Source organism: Mya arenaria, chromosome 7, assembly GCF_026914265.1.
Source record: "Mya arenaria isolate MELC-2E11 chromosome 7, ASM2691426v1".
Taxonomy (NCBI): domain Eukaryota; kingdom Metazoa; phylum Mollusca; class Bivalvia; order Myida; family Myidae; genus Mya; species Mya arenaria.
In genome coordinates this window covers 65,191,120-65,208,728 of record NC_069128.1, presented here as the reverse complement: position 1 = coordinate 65,208,728, position 17,609 = coordinate 65,191,120, and the positions used below count along the sequence as shown (strand labels likewise).

The window sequence follows — 17,609 nt, the reverse complement described above, 5'->3', positions numbered from 1 at the left end:
GGGCAAGGACTGGAAATTATAACTGAGAAACATTAATTGACTAATTTTTTGCAATGATGGAGTGATGGTATTGTAAATAAATTTTAAACCTCGCCAAAGCCAATTAATCATGAAAAAACTTAATATCGTACATATTTTAAAAAGCAATCTATAGCCATTCTATTCTCATTTATGCCACTGCTTTAAAGTTATAGAATTTCTTATTTTTCGTCTGTTATTATCATTAATAAAATGTTTGTTTATGTATAGCTCAAGAAAATTTACATACCTTAAATTTTTTACAGGCAAATACTGTACCGGTGTGCAGATCGAGGCCCATGCCAGGCTGGCCACATCTGTCTAAGTGGGATTGGTGTATCTGACCCCGACAATTCCTACCTGCCCAATGGTGGGCTGTGCACTTATGGATTCTATTGAGAAGGGGTGACCACACCTGCTACCTGCCCACCAAACAGTTTAGTTGATAAGGAAGGGGCCATAAGCCAGGCTGAATGCCAGCCTTGTCCGGGTGGAAGGATTTATCCGGAAAATTCTACGGTGTCCGAGCCATGCTGGAGAGGCTACTATTGTATGGTAAAATGAGTTGCTTTTTCCTATATATATACATTTGAACACCATTAATCTGATGTTGTCGTTAGAACGTTAAAACATATATATATATGTTCAGTGATATAAATTTAAATGAATGTACAGCAAATCAGTGATGTAATAAAAAGAAGATTTTGTTGAAGAGATTTGGATAAACTATGTGAATTCCCTACATTTGTTATTTGATTTTAAAGCTTATTATCACTGGTTATACACCTAAACTCAGTTTACTTTCTAAACATTCAAATTTTTCAGGGGGTGGGGGAGGGGAGGTGATCCCCGACCCCCTATGTTTGCACCTGCAAATCAAATTGGCTCTAGCTATGCCCCTGTAATATATACCAACTAGTCCACCCTGAAAGCCACAAATGATATACCAGTATCAACGTTCGGTGTTCGGTAAATAAACCAGTGGGATATAAAGTAATTATCACTGTTAAATTTCTATAAACCACAGAAAAGCACATAATAAAAGAACTGTACAATTTGGCATCTCATAGATTGATTAAAAGTTTTCCTACTATTTGGTATTCCTGTTCCATGAATAACCTTTGCCATTTTTACGAATCAATAAAATTCCTCAAAACAAATACAGCGGCTATCGATTTTGACATTTTTTTACTGCGTCCAATATATGCTTTGAGTGTTGTTGTTTTCTTGATTTTTGTCTTGTTTTTTCTGCGTCCAAAATATCATATCGTCCTATGCACAATTATTTACGGTACATTGTTGAACCAATATTTAAAGATATACTATCGTACATTTAACAATTACATGCCTTGATTGAATAACTATTGAACTTAGTGTGCAGTCAGCAGTAGCATTTCAAAGAATTGAGAAGAAGTTCATTATTTCATGGTTGTTGTGCAGTCAGCAGTGGCATTTCAAAGAATTGAGAAGTTCATTATTTCATGGTTGTTGTGCAGTCAGCAGTGGAATTTCAAAGAATTGAGAAGAAGTTCATTATGTCATGGTTGTCGTGCAGTCAGCAGTGGCATTTCAAAGAATTGAGAAGAAGTTCATTATGTCATGGTTGTTGTGCAGTCAGCAGTGGCATTTCAAAGAATTGAGAAGAAGTTCATTATTTCATGGTTGTTGTGCAGTCAGCAGTGGCATTTCAAAGAATTGAGAAGTTCATTATTTCATGGTTGTCGTGCAGTCAGCAGTGGAATTTCAAAGAATTGAGAAGAAGTTCATTATTTCATGGTTGTTGTGCAGTCAGCAGTGGCATTTCAAAGAATTGAGAAGAAGTTCATTATTTCATGGTTGTGGTGCAGACAGCAATGGCGTTTCAAAAAATTGAGAAGTTCATTATTTCATGGTTGTCGTGGAGACAGCAATGGCGTTTCAAAGAATTGAGAAGAAGTTCATTATTTCGTTGTAGTCATTAAATGTTTACTTTTCACTACCTCCACAGGTCACAATGGACCCAGCAATGTGTCCCAACGGCACATACAATGACCAAACCAGGATGAGTGATTCCAGTGCTTGTCTCCTTTGCCCCGCTGGCTATTTCTGTGATGAGGAAGGCATTGCTAACTACACAACCAAACCATGTCCCCTCGGATATTTCTGCGTCAACGCCTCCATCTATCCTTAGCCATGTCCGACTGGAACATACAGGTTTGTGTTGTATGTAAATAACATTTTTAAATTTCTTAACATTTGGTGTTTTTTTAAACATCGCTGTCGTTAATTAAATTGAGCTAAGCTCTGCTGTATACCAGCTTTTAAAGCTTTCATTTTACCTCATGAATAATTCAAGGGAAGATTAAATACTCTGCCATTTAGCATGTGTACATGTGCTTCCTTTTTTCATTGCAAATTGACTTGTAGTAATACCTGGATAGATTACTTCCCTTTGGATTAGTTGTCCAGACCAATCATATTGTCCTGACACAAATACCGTAAATGACTGGGTATTAGACGCCCTTTTTTCCTCAGATTTCAATGCAAAAAATGCCTGCTTATAATACCCCGTAACAATTTTTCAAAGTTTTTTTCTGAGGTCGATTTTTAAGCTGAGAGTTTGTTTACATTTATGTAGAAAGGGAACTTACTCGCGTCATATTGATCGATTATATACGGGTTAAAACGGCAAGTTACAGATCGGTATACGGTATATCGTAAGACGTTTATAATTTTAACAAAAATATTTTTGGATTAAATGTTTTTCGATTAAAGTTATTCAATTTAATTTTGAATAATAAATTGAATTGAACAATAATTAAACTTGCATATAAGAAAGCAAAGTTGGGCACTGTCAAAATATTTTTTGTCAGTTGTACGATAAGGTGTGAAAAACTCGACTGCCTTTAACCTGTTAACATACCAATACTACAAACTGTTGCGATAATGGTCTTGTTTTTTTCGCACTTTGTCACGTTCTTTATTCTTTTCTGTAGGTGTTGACATTTTGAGAACAAACTCGTACAATATAAGGTCTTTGCAAAACTTAACTTATCATTCTTGACATATTTTGTTTACGATATACTGTCAGAAAGAATCTTACAAATTGTCATAAAAGGTACTTTTTAGTGACGACGATGACGAGGAATTTGAGGGCTTTGAGGAAAGCTATTTAAGGATTTGTGAATGACAATTTGTGTGTTTCTTTGTGCAATTTGTTTATGTGCTGGTTGAATGTATTTATTTTAAATAATCTGTTATGTTTTATATCACATGAAACGAATAAAAATGAAACCTATTTTGCTTTGTGTTATCATTGTATGGTTTTAAAGATAACCATCGCCATTTTCACGAATTTTTTTTTTTTCGTCACTGTCAACAAACATGGTGGCCGAAAATGCCAGACAATTTGACTTTTTTTCTATGCGTCTTTTAACCCAAAACATAAATTAAAAGTTTTTTTCCCCGATTTAGCACATATTTTTTTCCCTGCGTCTAATACCCCCTATCGTCTTATAACCAGTCATTTACGGTATTATGGTGTAAGCTTGTAACCCTCCTGTAGCCATTTGTATGAAACTTGGATAAGTTGTTCACAGGTCATCTTTTGATCTTTTGGCTAAGTTTACTCTAAAACAATTTGATTGGTTAGTAGTTATTATTGGATAAATATTGACCAATCAATAAACTCTAAGGATAACTAATGAACCAAACCAAAAACTTGACCTGTTTTATACATTCAGCTTAAAGGTACTTGCTCTTGATTTTGTAAAATGCACTTTTTGTAAGTCAATAGGAGTCTTTAAACTTAGATTCCAAAAGCTGGAGCCCTTCAGCAATATTGTTATTGGCCCAAATGTCGCTTTAAACACCAAAATTTTCATTTGTGTTAACACCACTAATGATCTCTTAATTTCAGCTTTGTTGTTGTGTGATTCATTGGTTGATAGACATTTTCACATGGTGTTATCAATGTATTGTTAAGAAGTCAAAATATCTATAAAAAAAAATTAAAAGTCTTGTGGTGTTGGTTTTCTGTTTTTCTTGACTATACTGGTGTGGGTTGGCACGCCACTAAAATCAAAAAACTGTTTTATACTTTAACTGTATTTTGTTCCACAATTTTGATGTCGTACAATAAATTAATGATAAAAAGTGTTTTCAGATGCACATGTTTGTTCCCAAAACATGGGAGAGAACCTTTAAACTTCATGGTCATTTTATGTTGTGTATTTCAAGGGATGTAACTGCTGCCGCCAGTGAGCTAGAATGCTTCCCTTGTCCAGGTGGATCGTATTGTCCTGACACGAATATGACATTTGCGGGATACCCTTGTGAAGACTGCCAGTATTGTCCAGAGGGAGCTGATCTTGTCGAGCAATGCAAAGCTGGTATGTATTTAGCTTCGTATGTAATTATTGATCAGGGCCGTTATTCTATAACCACCTTATATTTAACTTAATTTTATTAAAGTGTTTTGATTGTCTAAGTAAAAAATTTATTACATATTTATTAAACACACAGAGCAGTATAAACATCATAATTTATATTGATGATGATTTATATATGTTCATTCATAAGACTATTACATAGTTATACTGAGCCTGGTAATGTAACATACAGATTCTTCATTATAGATTATGACTGACAGATAGTAAAACAGCCTAATGTATTATTTGTGTTAATTTTAAAAACAAATGTTATAGAATAGATGATAATTATTTGTTAATAATACTCCAATAAGGCCACTACTTTTATATAAATTGGTTTACAAAACCGGCGGGTCTAATTTTCCGAAAAGTACAAAAAAAAAAAAATGAATTTCACTTTTTTTTTCAAAATTATTTTCCCGACCGTATTGATTTTGGTGCGAAACGATAGAAAAACGAACAGATAAGAGTACGAATGCAGTAGATCTCGACTGATTTGTTGTTCCGTAGCCGTATTCGCCAATTTATTGTGATAGCATACGTGAACCAGTCAACTGATATGGCACCGCCGTTGGCAATGGCGAAATTGACGATAGTAGTCATTCTTTGTATGAAATAATTAATTAAAATATGCAGGAGTTGTTAAAATAACAATAGCAATACACATTGGCAAATTTAACAGCAGACACAAACAATAACTGTCACGTGATTGTTGTTTTTCCCCGCTAATTTAGGTCATGAAAATATTGTTGTTTATAGATAAAAATAAAAGTGTCAGCGGCTGCCATCGAATTAGTAGGCACAAATATTTGTTAAGTATGTGTGAGAAAAACATTTTATAACATTTTATTGTTAAATATCAAATAACAGTGCACTAAATGTGAGTGATGAAATCGAAAGTAAAATTTCTAAGTTGACACCGGTGACCTAGTTCGGTCGCTAGTGTTTATGGATTTTAGATCACAAAATGGTTTGGAAATACTTGTCATTGATTCAATGTAAAGCTTGTGTTTATTCTAGGTTATATATTTATTCATGTTTGGGTTTAAAATAGTAGAGTAAAAACAATGAAAGAGTTGAACACATGTGTTAATGACATTTACTAATGCCAGGAGTTGTGTGCAAAACTTTTAGATAAAACAACACGGAAAACTATTTTAAATAAGTCCATTTCAATTTGTAATGAACTTGATATTTCACTATAAATGAGATTTGTTGTTGTAACCAAGAAATACTCTTTAAAATGAAGCATGAAGTATATATGTCCTGTGAACGCATGTATACACAAAATGGCGGAGTTGGGAGAATATGAAAATATCCGATACATAATTATGTTACTATTATTGGTACATACAGTTAAGTCACATGCTAGATTTATTATTTTGCGATGTGATTTTTATGTACTGATGTGGTAATTTGCTGCAAGATTTGAATTTGAAATGGATTTGGTGAACATCCCATGGTAAATATCCCGGTCCGAAAGTATCCGGACTTAGCATGGATCGAGTTACACACAACTAGGACCCCGCATAGAAAAGGTTATTAAAACTCAAATCTAGGTCTAGTTTGGTTTTTAGTTTTTCAGGAATTGTTTTCACAATATTAGAACTCAAATGTCTTCATAAAATGTTATTTTCTTATTTACTAAATTGGTAATTATTTCACTTTATTGACATTTACCAATATTGAAATAACTGAAATAATGTTTAGAAAATGTAACGTATTGTTTTAATACAATGCAATTTTTGTGTACGTGTACCCTAATGCGTAAAATTCGCCTTCTCTTTTTTCAAATTAATATTGGTCAGTTTTTGTTCTGCATTCACTTTTGCTTTAGCATACCCTTAAAGCTAAACAAATGTCTTGCTGAGTGATATCCAATGTATCTTTGATAAAAAGTGTAGTTTATACACATAAACATGTTTTATAGTCAATTTCATTGATGTTTTATATGCACAGTATGTAAGATTTAAACTGTGTGTTTATTTAAAACTTTGAAACTTTGAGTGTATTAAAGCTGCACTCTCACAGATTGAACGTTTTGACAAATTTTTCATTTTTTTGTCTTGGAACGAGCCAATTTTTTGCTAAAACCAATGGAATCCAGTTACATAAGATTGCTGACAAAAACTTCCATCGCGGATTTTTATATTTAAGTTCAAAAATTGATGTCTTATGCATTTTTCTTCAAACGTTAGTAACGGTTTTAAGCTATAAAACATTAATTTTTGAACGGAAATATGAAAGTCTGCGATTTGATCTTTTGTCAGCAATCTTTTATCATTGGTTTGCAGATATTTGCGTAAAAAAAAATGCTCTTTCCAAGACAAAAAAAAAAGAAATTAAATTGTAAAAATGGTATATCTGTGAGAGTGCAGCTTTAAAACATGCATAAATAGCAGTTTAAAAATTTAAAATGTCAAGTAAATGATATAAATTTTCAATGTTTTTATGTTGTTTTCTGATTTTCACCCTATAAGAGTATGTTTTTTTCCTTTTTTTTTTTTTTTTTTTCGACCACCCGGTGGACATTTTTTCCAAAAATTCTTGTAAACCAAAAAATAAAAAAGGAGTGGCCTAAGAATAGTAACCGCAGTCTTTTCTGAACCATCTACCCCACCCACCAGAACTAAACTGTCCAGGTAAACAGTCAAGCAATTTATAGCTCATGACATTCGAATTATATCACAATTATGTAATATAATCTCATTAAAATGACAAATCTAATAAAAATAAATAAATAATAACAAACCTGGAACGATAATTAGGCCATATTTATCGCTGTTTTTATACTTCGTTATAACCCGGAAATAAACCAGAAGTCACCCTGCTGCAAAGGATTATGCGGGTCTGAGCTAAAACCTGGTACCAGGTATCGATATCGAGAAAAGCCATTATCACCGTTAATGATACCGGATTATGTTGATACCGTGTTATTTAAAATATGCATTGGTTGTCAAAAAGCAATTAATATCGGACCGTGGATACTTGGATTTATCATCTGAAAATAACCCCGATATCAACATAATCCGGTATCAGAAAGTGATTCCGGATATGAGGGGATACCAGGTACCGGATACCGGGTTATTAGCACCAGCCTGCAAATCCGATAAATGTTTTTCATTGGCTTAAACTTTTTCAGAAATGTTTACACCAATATTTTTACAACTATTGCGATGTCCTCTGCTTTTAATGATTTGCCGCGATAAAGTTCCATCGGTGGAATAAAAAAACCGAAATCACAATTTCGTTTTTATTTCAGAAATGAGTTTTTTTTGAGCGGCGGTGTTCATAAAACATAGAATGAAATAAAAAAAGGCCTTAGGCCAAATCAAAAATGGTTTATTTAGAGTAACATCTTTACAGAAACAGGTAAGGTGGTTATTTTTTTAAGGCTTTATTTAAGAACGAAATTGTCATCATTGGAGAATGTCGTGAAAAGTAATCCGTATAAAGCTTTAAATGTTTTAAACTTTTGGCTGTACAAAAAAAAAGTTGATAATTGTCTGTTTAGCTTGAACTTTATCTCAGACTTGATGAAATTTAAGTGCTGGATTTGCTTTAAAAATTGACCCCGTCTTGTAAACGAGTCTAGACAAAAACACCATATTTCATGGGCAAAGTTACGGGTCGTCTTATAAACAGATCGCTTTATAGTCGGGGAAATACGGTACATATTAAAACTCACTTAAAAAAAAATTGTATATATATTATTTTATATTTTTTACCAAATGCCTTTATAAACGGTAGGGTCAGCAAATATTTTGTAGGTAGTGTCAGATTGCCTGAACCAAATGTATTTTTCTTAAGGCCTTTGGAACGTATGCGCTAAATTTCAGGTTCCTAATGCAACAACTCTGAGACTCAGATCTCTTGTCCACCTGCAAACTTCTGCCCTAAAAACGCCACACAGCCTACAAAATGTCCGCCTGGTAGCTACTGTACTGGACAATATTTCGATACTTGCAATTGCACGGATGCCGGTAAGAGTTTTTGCTTTTATTTTGGTGCATGAAGCATAATATCAATGATTCTATTGTCGATGTGGAGCATATCCATTGTTGAAAAAAAATTAGACAAAGGAATTTTTACAATTTTTTAAGTGGAATTGTAATGTATTAAGCCTTACGTCACAAGCAAATGAGGTATGAAAAACCTTAACTTTAACAAGTTATAAATATTAATCAAATTCACGAGTCACAGGTCAGAATTAACAGGAGTCTAGCTGCAAGCCCTGCCCTCTGGTTAAATGCTTTATGGGCTTGGTTAAGATTTAAACTTAGCTGTGTGTTTTGTAATGTCTGATGTTAAGCACTATACTGTGAATTTCAGCGTTTTAATTCAGAAGTCTTATTTTGATGGCCGTTTCACTTTTCAGGAGCCATTGAATCCGTCATGTGCCCTGCCGGCTACAGGGAGAAAATTGGCGCCCTGCGTGTAACATTTGATGACACATGTGAACCATTTTGTGGAGGGTACTATAGTGCGGCAGATGGTAGCAGTTGTCTCCCTTGTCGAACAGGAGTTGTCTGTCTTGACAAGGCAACGTCCGATAACCCCGTTGCAAACAACAGCAATTTGGCATATATCTTTGGACCAAATGGGACACAGTCATATCTTTGCCCACCAGGTAAAAATCATGTTTAAAAAATGATAAATTCCATCTGGGTTTACATTTCAATTTTATAACTGCGATTTCAGCCCTCGTAAATATTCTTTTCTAACACAGATTAAAAAAAAGTTAATATTCATTTCTTACACAGATTTAAAAATTTTATTCATTTCTTACACAGATTAAAAAAAGTTCATATTCATTTCTTACATAGATCATAGATTAAAAAAAATCTTTAGGAAAATCAGCATCATCTGCTGCTTGATAACAATCTTTTTCACTTTGTTTAACAATAGAAAAAATCACTATCATGTATAATGGTGTTCTACATGTATCTTGCTTTTAATAAAATGCAGACTTGAATTTGAAAAATATGTCTGCACAGGCTACTACTGCCCAGATGCCTCCGCCTATGAGACTGGTTGTCCCACATACAATTATGAGGAAGGTATGACCGCCCTTAGTGACTCTCAAAACTGCCCGATTAACCATTTCAACCATTTGACTGGTCAAACTGGTTGCTTCTATTGTGGAGGAGAGGCGCAACAACCGCTGACTGGACAACCAACTTGTCAGTGTTCAGGAAACGGGAGTGATTTCCAGGTATGACAGTTTATTCTGTTTAGCTATTTTTAAGGTGATGATTTCTTGGTCAATGTTGTGGTGTTCTGTCTTAACACAGGCTTGTCATAATATGTCATTTATTTCTTGCACACCTATATCTAGAATTAAAATACATCAATGAATTGCCAACGATTTAGTTAAGGAACAGGTCTTGAAAAGAGTCCAAGTTGGTAAACATCCCAGGTCATAGCATGAGAAGCATGAATATTTATCAAACTTTCCAATTTGACAAACTCTCTTTGAGTCTGAACTTGATTATAGGTCTTAGTTTAAGGAATGTTTGGCATGACAATTCTCTCCTGTGCATCTCCTGCTAATTGCACTGATGTCACAGTATGGGCAAATTTCCAGTTTTTTTGTTGGCACTGGCCATTTAGGGTCCATTTCTAAAATAAAACATCACAGCAGGTTATTCAGGCAATTAGATTAAGATCAATACACAGAGGTTATGTACAATACCCATTTTATTATTATTAACCAGGTTTTCACATTAAAGTGAAACCTGGTTTATATTAGAATGGCAAACGTCGTTGTTCGGGCGGGGGCCAGGCGGCGTCAAACTCACCTTTGAAACTGAATAACTTTAGTAAGGGTTGACATATCTTGACCAAACTTGGTCTATAGAAAGAGTTTATGGGAACCTTTCATGCCCAAATTATTTAGACTGGTACCTTGCATTATCACCGATGAAATTATTGGTGTCGGGTCGATTCGGCCGAGATATCATTTCGGTCTGATATTTTTCGGCCTACTTTTATTCATTAATGTTTTTTTTAAATTGTGTTAATTTTGTTATTGCAACTTATTTTTGTTAGTAAAATTGTGTGAATTAAGCTTTGTAGTTTCATTTTATATCACTTAAATTTAAAATAGTCAATTAATGTCGTGTTAAGGCACTTATATTTGTTATCAAATGCATAATTTAAACTATTATTCACAATATGCCCGTATATTCTCACATGTGTATTTACTACCACAGCATGTTTCTAAAATAACGAACTCGTATGACCGGTGACCAGTCAATACAAAAACACTACAGTGAAATTTATCCGTATACACTTCCCCATTGACAATTGCAAACATGTATCCCTATAGATCTTATAGTGCCATTATTTTGCTTCATATTTGAGTGAATTAATCCAAGATAAATAGAAAGATGAGAAAATGTTTTTCCATAAGTGACGTTTATACAGATTTTAGATTATTATAGTTATGACTTAAATCCTTTATTGATATGGCTGCCATGCAGAACTAAATTGAGGCTTAAGTTTTTTTGTTTTTTTTTCAGTTCTGTAAGTAGAAAAATCATAATGATTTAATATTTTTCAGAAGAGCATACCCTTGTGTCGGCCAGATGATGTTTATACTTAAGTGTTGCCAGTCTTTAAACCTTGCCTTTAAGATTAAACTTGATGTTGTTTTTTCTAATTTCAGTACTGTGGGGAAGAAAAGTACCTAGGATTCTATGCCCAAAAGGGGATATGGACTTGCAAGCAATGTGTAACGTGGCTTGTAGGAAGACCTCCGGGCACCATCTTGAATGGGTATGTGCAGACGCCCCTGATGAGCCACATCTACAAGTGTCAGACGCTGATGGAAATGTTGTGGTATGTACATATTTTTGAATCTGTGAAACAATTGTTCAGAACTTAGTGTTAACAATGTTATTAAAACGTGATTGTTGTTAACTTTCAAATCTTTGATGATTTGGAAGTTTAATGGATACAGATCTTAAGATCTGCAGTATTTAAAAAATATTTGAGCCTATCATGAAATAATAATATTTAAAAGTTAGTAACTGTAATGTTAACAACGTGGTTTAACAGAGTTTTGAATGGTCGGCCCGCTATTCAGTACTTTTTTGTGCTTATTACAATACTGAACAGGGCTTTTTCACCAAAAAATTGTGAAGAGGCCTAGCCTTTTCATTTTGGGAAATTTAAACGTGTGAAATTCTGCAAATTGGGAAATTTAAATGCGTTAACGTCTCAAAATGGGGAATTGATAGCAATATAATTCTATGGAGTAATTGGTCCTTGAATAACGTTTAAATTATACAGCTTTCTTCTTATGTCAACTTAAAAGATAAAAAAGAATAATTTGCTCAAACAGATTAAATTTTTGAAGTAAGATCTTCCTTTTTGGGGAAAATATCTGGGTTATGTGAAAAAAATAATTTGGAAATTGGGAAAAAATGCTATTTTTCCCAATTGTGAAGTAGCCTTATTTCGCCCCCTAGCAAAGAAGGTGGAAAAAACCCTGCTGAATTCTAAAATTAAATAAAACTGAGTTTTAAATGCTGAGTCAAGTTTGAAACGGCCTTTTCATTCATTCATAGGCATAATTATTACCAGAAATTCCAAAGATGTCGGAAAAACTACAACCATATTAATGGATGTAAGTCGGCAAACTCAATATAGTGAAATGTTAACAGAATCTTAATTTTTTTTACTAACATCACAATTTGTAACAATTTGTATATATACTTATGGCCAAAAGTCTTGTCCGGTCTATAAAAACTACAATATCCAAAAGTCTTGTCCGGTCTACAAAAACTACAATATCTGTTTTGTTTTATATCGCACACTCATAAAAGAGGACATTAATTTGCATTCAATGAAAAAAGAATGTTGGAATTTGAGCCAGAACTGCCGGTACAATAAAAATTGGCATTGAGGATTTGCAAGGCACAAATGAAACCCATACGGGACACGACTTTTGGCCATTAGTATATGTGGGTTTTATCATGTTTACAGAACCAGTATGTATCATCCTCGATGACAGCCACCATTAACTCTGAGAATGCCTTAACCTCAGACCAAGGTGACGACTTGGACAATTCAGAATACTCTGTGAACTTCATGATCAGTACAGACAAAGGTTTCATGGGTAAGGTTTTACGCATTGTTGGTATTGGTAGGCAAATTGCTTATATACTATGTAACTGATTCTTTATATTTTTGAGGAATAGCAATCTACATACACTAGATTTTGACCTCTGAAGCCTAGTAAAATAACGCTGAACATAAATTGTCAAAACATGCAAACAAACTCTGTTGCATACTCACTATGATTCGCACTCATAGCATTTCATCCATAACAGGGATTCTAAGCATTTTGGGTTCATTCATGTTTTAATACAGTACTTACATTAAAGGGGTAAGCAGCTTTATATATTTATATATATATCTACACCTTATGTCATGTGGAATTCTGTGTAAAACAAAACCAGGCAAATAAAACCCCATACTAAAACATATGCTAAAGACAAATTTTCGGAAAGGTGCCAAGACAAGTTTTTGGAGGGGCAACTGATTTAAGGAAGGGACACTTGATTTCAACTGGTGGTGTCCCTTCATGATCCTTGGGAAATGATGTAGTGTTGACATCTTGGGATGATATTGTAGGTCCAAGTATTCATTGCCAATTTAACTTTTTTGCAGGAGTTTATGAGCCTGACCCTGACGCCTTAGTTGCCTTTATCGACAGTAATGTCAAGACAAACATAATCGGAAATGCAACACAGGACAGTACCTACACTTACAGTGGTCGACATCGTTTATTGGCAACAACTATGTTATCAGGCGTAAACTACACAGGAATCACAAACCCGATTGTATGCTTGAAGTATGCTGACTTTATGATGTGGGCGGTTGATAATAATAACTATCCAATCTACGACAGGTAAAGCATTGCACTTTCTTAAATTCACTGACTTTGTTGTTTAAAGTTTCTTTCATATTTTGATACTAAAAACAAATCCCTATTTTTGGGCATTCAGTTTAATAATTATAAAACAGGACAAACTCTTGAAGCTTTGGGTGTCCAGTTAGCGCAGTGGTTAGTGCGCTTGCTTCTCACCTAATCCACCTGGGTTCGATTCCCAACCTGGTTTGTGGTCACCAAGTCGGACAAGTTGGTTTCCTTGGGGTACTCCGGTTAACCCCACAAGACCACACTCTCGCACAACATCGTGCCAATGAGAGTGATTAAAAAAAGATGCAATAGCTTGTTTCACCATCGTTGTTAAATTAAAGAAGTTTAATTCTTGACGCTAATGTGTTAAGGACATTTAATATTTCTCATATTTTGATACTTACATCAATGCAAAAAATGGAAAATGGAATATAATTTTATTATCAAGCAAAACACTGGGCATCAAGTCCATTAGCATACTTAAGCACTTCAACTCACAGTTTAGTGGATAGACACAAACAAAAGATATGTTAAGGACAAGGTCATTGTTATGCTTAAATAAATAAGTATACGCAAAAAACAAATCCACTTTGTTGGTTTCTCTACTCTAGCAAAATTTCAAGACCTGTGGGTATGATTTTGAGCAGGCTTAAGTCCAAGTCTAGACTCTTTATCAGAAAAGCATTTTTATTAAATTAAGAATCATCTTTATTTTATTCCTTTTACAAAAAATAAATAAATGTGTTTTGCATTTCAACTCTTAGAATTCAACTACAGTAACAAAAAGCTCATTATTAATAATTACTTTTAAGGAATAACCTATTCAACACCAACTCACAGTTTGACTATGGTGGTTTCCACGCCCTGGCCGAAGCTCAAGCTCGAGTTGGGACGTCAACAACGCTTTTTGCCTATCAGTTTAAGGATCCGGGCACATATGTTCTACAGCAGTGCCGACCAGTATAAGAAAATGGTATGCCTTTCATTAATTGTGTATTGTGTACTATAGCCCTGAAAACATAAAAACATCACATAATGTTTGACAAACATCTCTTGTTTACATAATTTTTCACTACTTTATTTTAATAATTTCTCTGAACCCAGGGGATCTTGTTGTGCCAGCCGTTGTTGAAGTGTAAGCAGATGCTGGATCTATGTTGTATAGTAACATGTATAATGTATGTTCATAGCATTAACCTTTTTTGTTTAGTCTGCATAACTTTATTGTGTTCCTAACCACTACAGGTGGAGGAGGCTGCAGCCTGATATACACTGACCTATGAGGCTCCTATTTCCATGGCGACGACATACAGGATCAAGAAATGATGATCTGGCGATAATATAGGAACGAAAGATAATATAGGAACTTTCGTTTATCACGTTACATACTGTCCTATCCTTACCATCCTTGCATATGGAAGGCATTCATATCAGCAACAAATTTTGTTCAACTGTACACATTTAACACAGTAATACATGTCGGACATTCTTTTTTTAGGCTAAATTAATAATGGTACAATCAGCAGTAGTTGTCATAACTTTATTTTCAATGTATGTTGAGATTACTGACTGCCATTGAAGATGATCTATATTATATTAATGATTATTGTTCATACTTTAAAATGTAATACCAAATTGTTTGATTAACTATACGTAAATGTTGAGGCCCAGATAAAGTTCAGGTTATAATGAGATTTCCTTACGAACAAAAGTCCTGAATTTCAATTCCTTATTAGGATTAAAAACTATTTCTCATTTAAGGTTTCAATGTCAATTCACCATGGAAACCATCCAGCAAAAGAAATTTGTCTGCTCTCAGATTTGTAAATAAAATTCTTGGCTCAAAATCATTATTCCTACGTTTGGTCTTGCAAGTGTCCCAAACTGGTTTTTAGTCTTTCATTTGCCGCATTTTGTTATTTGCTTTTTGATATGGTCAAATTTGTTTACAAAAAAGGCGCCGTTTGTAAACCTTTTTGACCTTATCAATTGTGTCAGATAGGAGAAGTGTCAAGTGTTAAGACTACAGATGGTTTGGTATAGTGAGTGTTAGAATAGTGTAAAGTTGAATAACACATGCAACATTTTGATTAAATGCTCTTTAAATTAAGCCTAATAATTTCTATGATAGTGAATGGTCAGCCTCCTGGCAAAGGTTTGTGGAGTGACTTGCTTCGTATGTTTAGACAATAATATCACCTTCATAGTTAAATGGCAATTCATGACTCAGGCATTTCGATCCTGTCAAACATTATATCCTTGTATGTGTTTTTTTGTTACACATTTCGCTGTTTTGAGTTTTAACTATACTAATTTATTTAGATTGTCTGGTCAGTGCAGTTGTTTGCCTATTCTCACCTAGGCTACCCGGGTTCGTTTTCTTGAGTTGTTTGAGGTCACCATGCCAGACAAGTGTGTTTCCTCCAGGTACTCCGGTTTTCCTCACAACACAAGACCACACTCTGGCGTAACACGATGCCAACAAGAATTATCAATATCATTTTGTAATAACTTGATCCATAAACATTGTAAAATAATAAGTTTTAAACTAACTATACTTAGTACAAGTCATCCTGAAGAATCTTCATTTCAGAGTGCCTTTTGTATGATGATAATGCCATCACTCTTTTGGCTCTAGGTAGAATAAGAATTTATTGCATTATGTCTTTATCAAAGATAAGCAAAACATTCAAATAGAATATAAGTTTTAATATAACAAATTTGCAAAGCCAAAGCCCAGAAATATTTCATTCTTTTTCCTTTCTTTGTTTGTCAATTGGCCTTGTGTTGCCGTTGTGTATATAATATGGATGTATTCAGGATATTTGTCTACTATTTGATAAGTACTATATAGTCCTGCATTATTCTAGATGCACTGCCTATAATGTAAACAAATTGCACCATCATATATCTATATTCAACCAAAAATACAATCAAAAACAAATATATAGTGTAAAATGAAAACTTCCTGCTGTATGTCCTGTCAATGCATCCCCAACCTGTCACAACCTGCTGTATGTATAGTAATGCTTGTGGCTATGTTTTCCACATGTAGGGGCTTGCGCCCTGGTTGGGACTTAGTCTAAGAGGCCAGTCTGGTGGTTCAAATCGGTGTCTGTGTCTGCCCTGCATCAAGTGTTGGTTTTTTCCCATCTTTTTAGGGCTTCATATACAGGATTGATTTCTACTATTGAATTCCAGAGTTCATTGACTCGTAATTAAAATCTGCTGAATGTTTCTAGTCTATAGTTTATTTGACTTGATGCCAATTAGTCAGTGTTGCAATACCTGCAACAATTCGGCTTTATAAGTTAGTATGGTCAAATATTTGATTTGAATTAGAAGTTACTTTTTACTTGAGCAAAAAAAAATGGAATGAACAAAGAACATATTTTATAAAATCATTTATATATATATATATATATATATGTATAAAATAACTATGATATTGTATGATATATTAAATATAATGTAAATGCCGTCAACAATGAAAAAAATAATCTATACAGTGACAAGCAAAACAATATACATACAGAAGTTACAAAATGATCATATTGCATGAGTCTTTCGTCGCATCTCCATCCCTAGATCACAGTATGTCGGGCTTTTCTTTGATATGTGTTTTCTTTGATTTTTGTTTTTCACCAACACATCCATTAGGCCTTCCATCCCTTTTGCTAGGGTGAATAAGGTCCCTGTTAATATCTTGGGAAAGGCAGAAACTCCTGCATGTTCACAAATCATATTCAGTATCTTCACCCATAGCTTTCCTTAGTTTTTCATGGACAGATTTTCGTATATTGTTTAATTTGGGTTATTTAATGTTAGTATGTGCCAGATTCATTTCATCTTCACTGGACAATTGCCAACACAAACATGTCTCTATCACACTGCTTGAATTCAGCTTTAAGCAACCCGTTTGTTTTCTCTGGCGACTGTTTAATACCAGAATTGAAATTTGATGGTTACTTGGCGGCTTGGGTGTGCTGGATTATGTTGTCCAAAAATAGTCATTTCTAATGAAAAAAATCTAAACATGTGGAAAAACTACTATTACAGTATTTAAAATATTATTTTGATTGCAAATTTGATAAACAAGAGCAGTAAAAATGGCTGCCCAGAACAATCCCTCGCAAACAACTGATGACTGTTGCAAAATATTTGTTCTTCCACCTTAATTTTGTTGGCTTGTAAACACCGAAAATAGAAGCAGAATGTTTGTTGATATTGCATTCCTTCATCAGATGGCA

At 34.0% G+C, this 17,609-nt stretch overlaps 1 protein-coding gene across 1 annotated transcript in view; it reads left to right on the top strand.

Annotated features, from left to right (window-relative positions):
* Positions 1-2,188, top strand: part of LOC128241347 (neurogenic locus notch homolog protein 4-like) — a 33,107-nt gene extending 30,919 nt beyond the window's left edge. Inside the window, exons 22-24 of the mRNA XM_052958275.1 lie at positions 285-388; positions 844-860; positions 2,006-2,188. Of these exons, the coding sequence (XP_052814235.1) occupies positions 285-388; positions 844-860; positions 2,006-2,188 (304 nt within the window). The remainder of the gene's footprint in view (positions 1-284; positions 389-843; positions 861-2,005) is intronic.
* Positions 2,189-17,609: the final 15,421 nt, after the last annotated feature.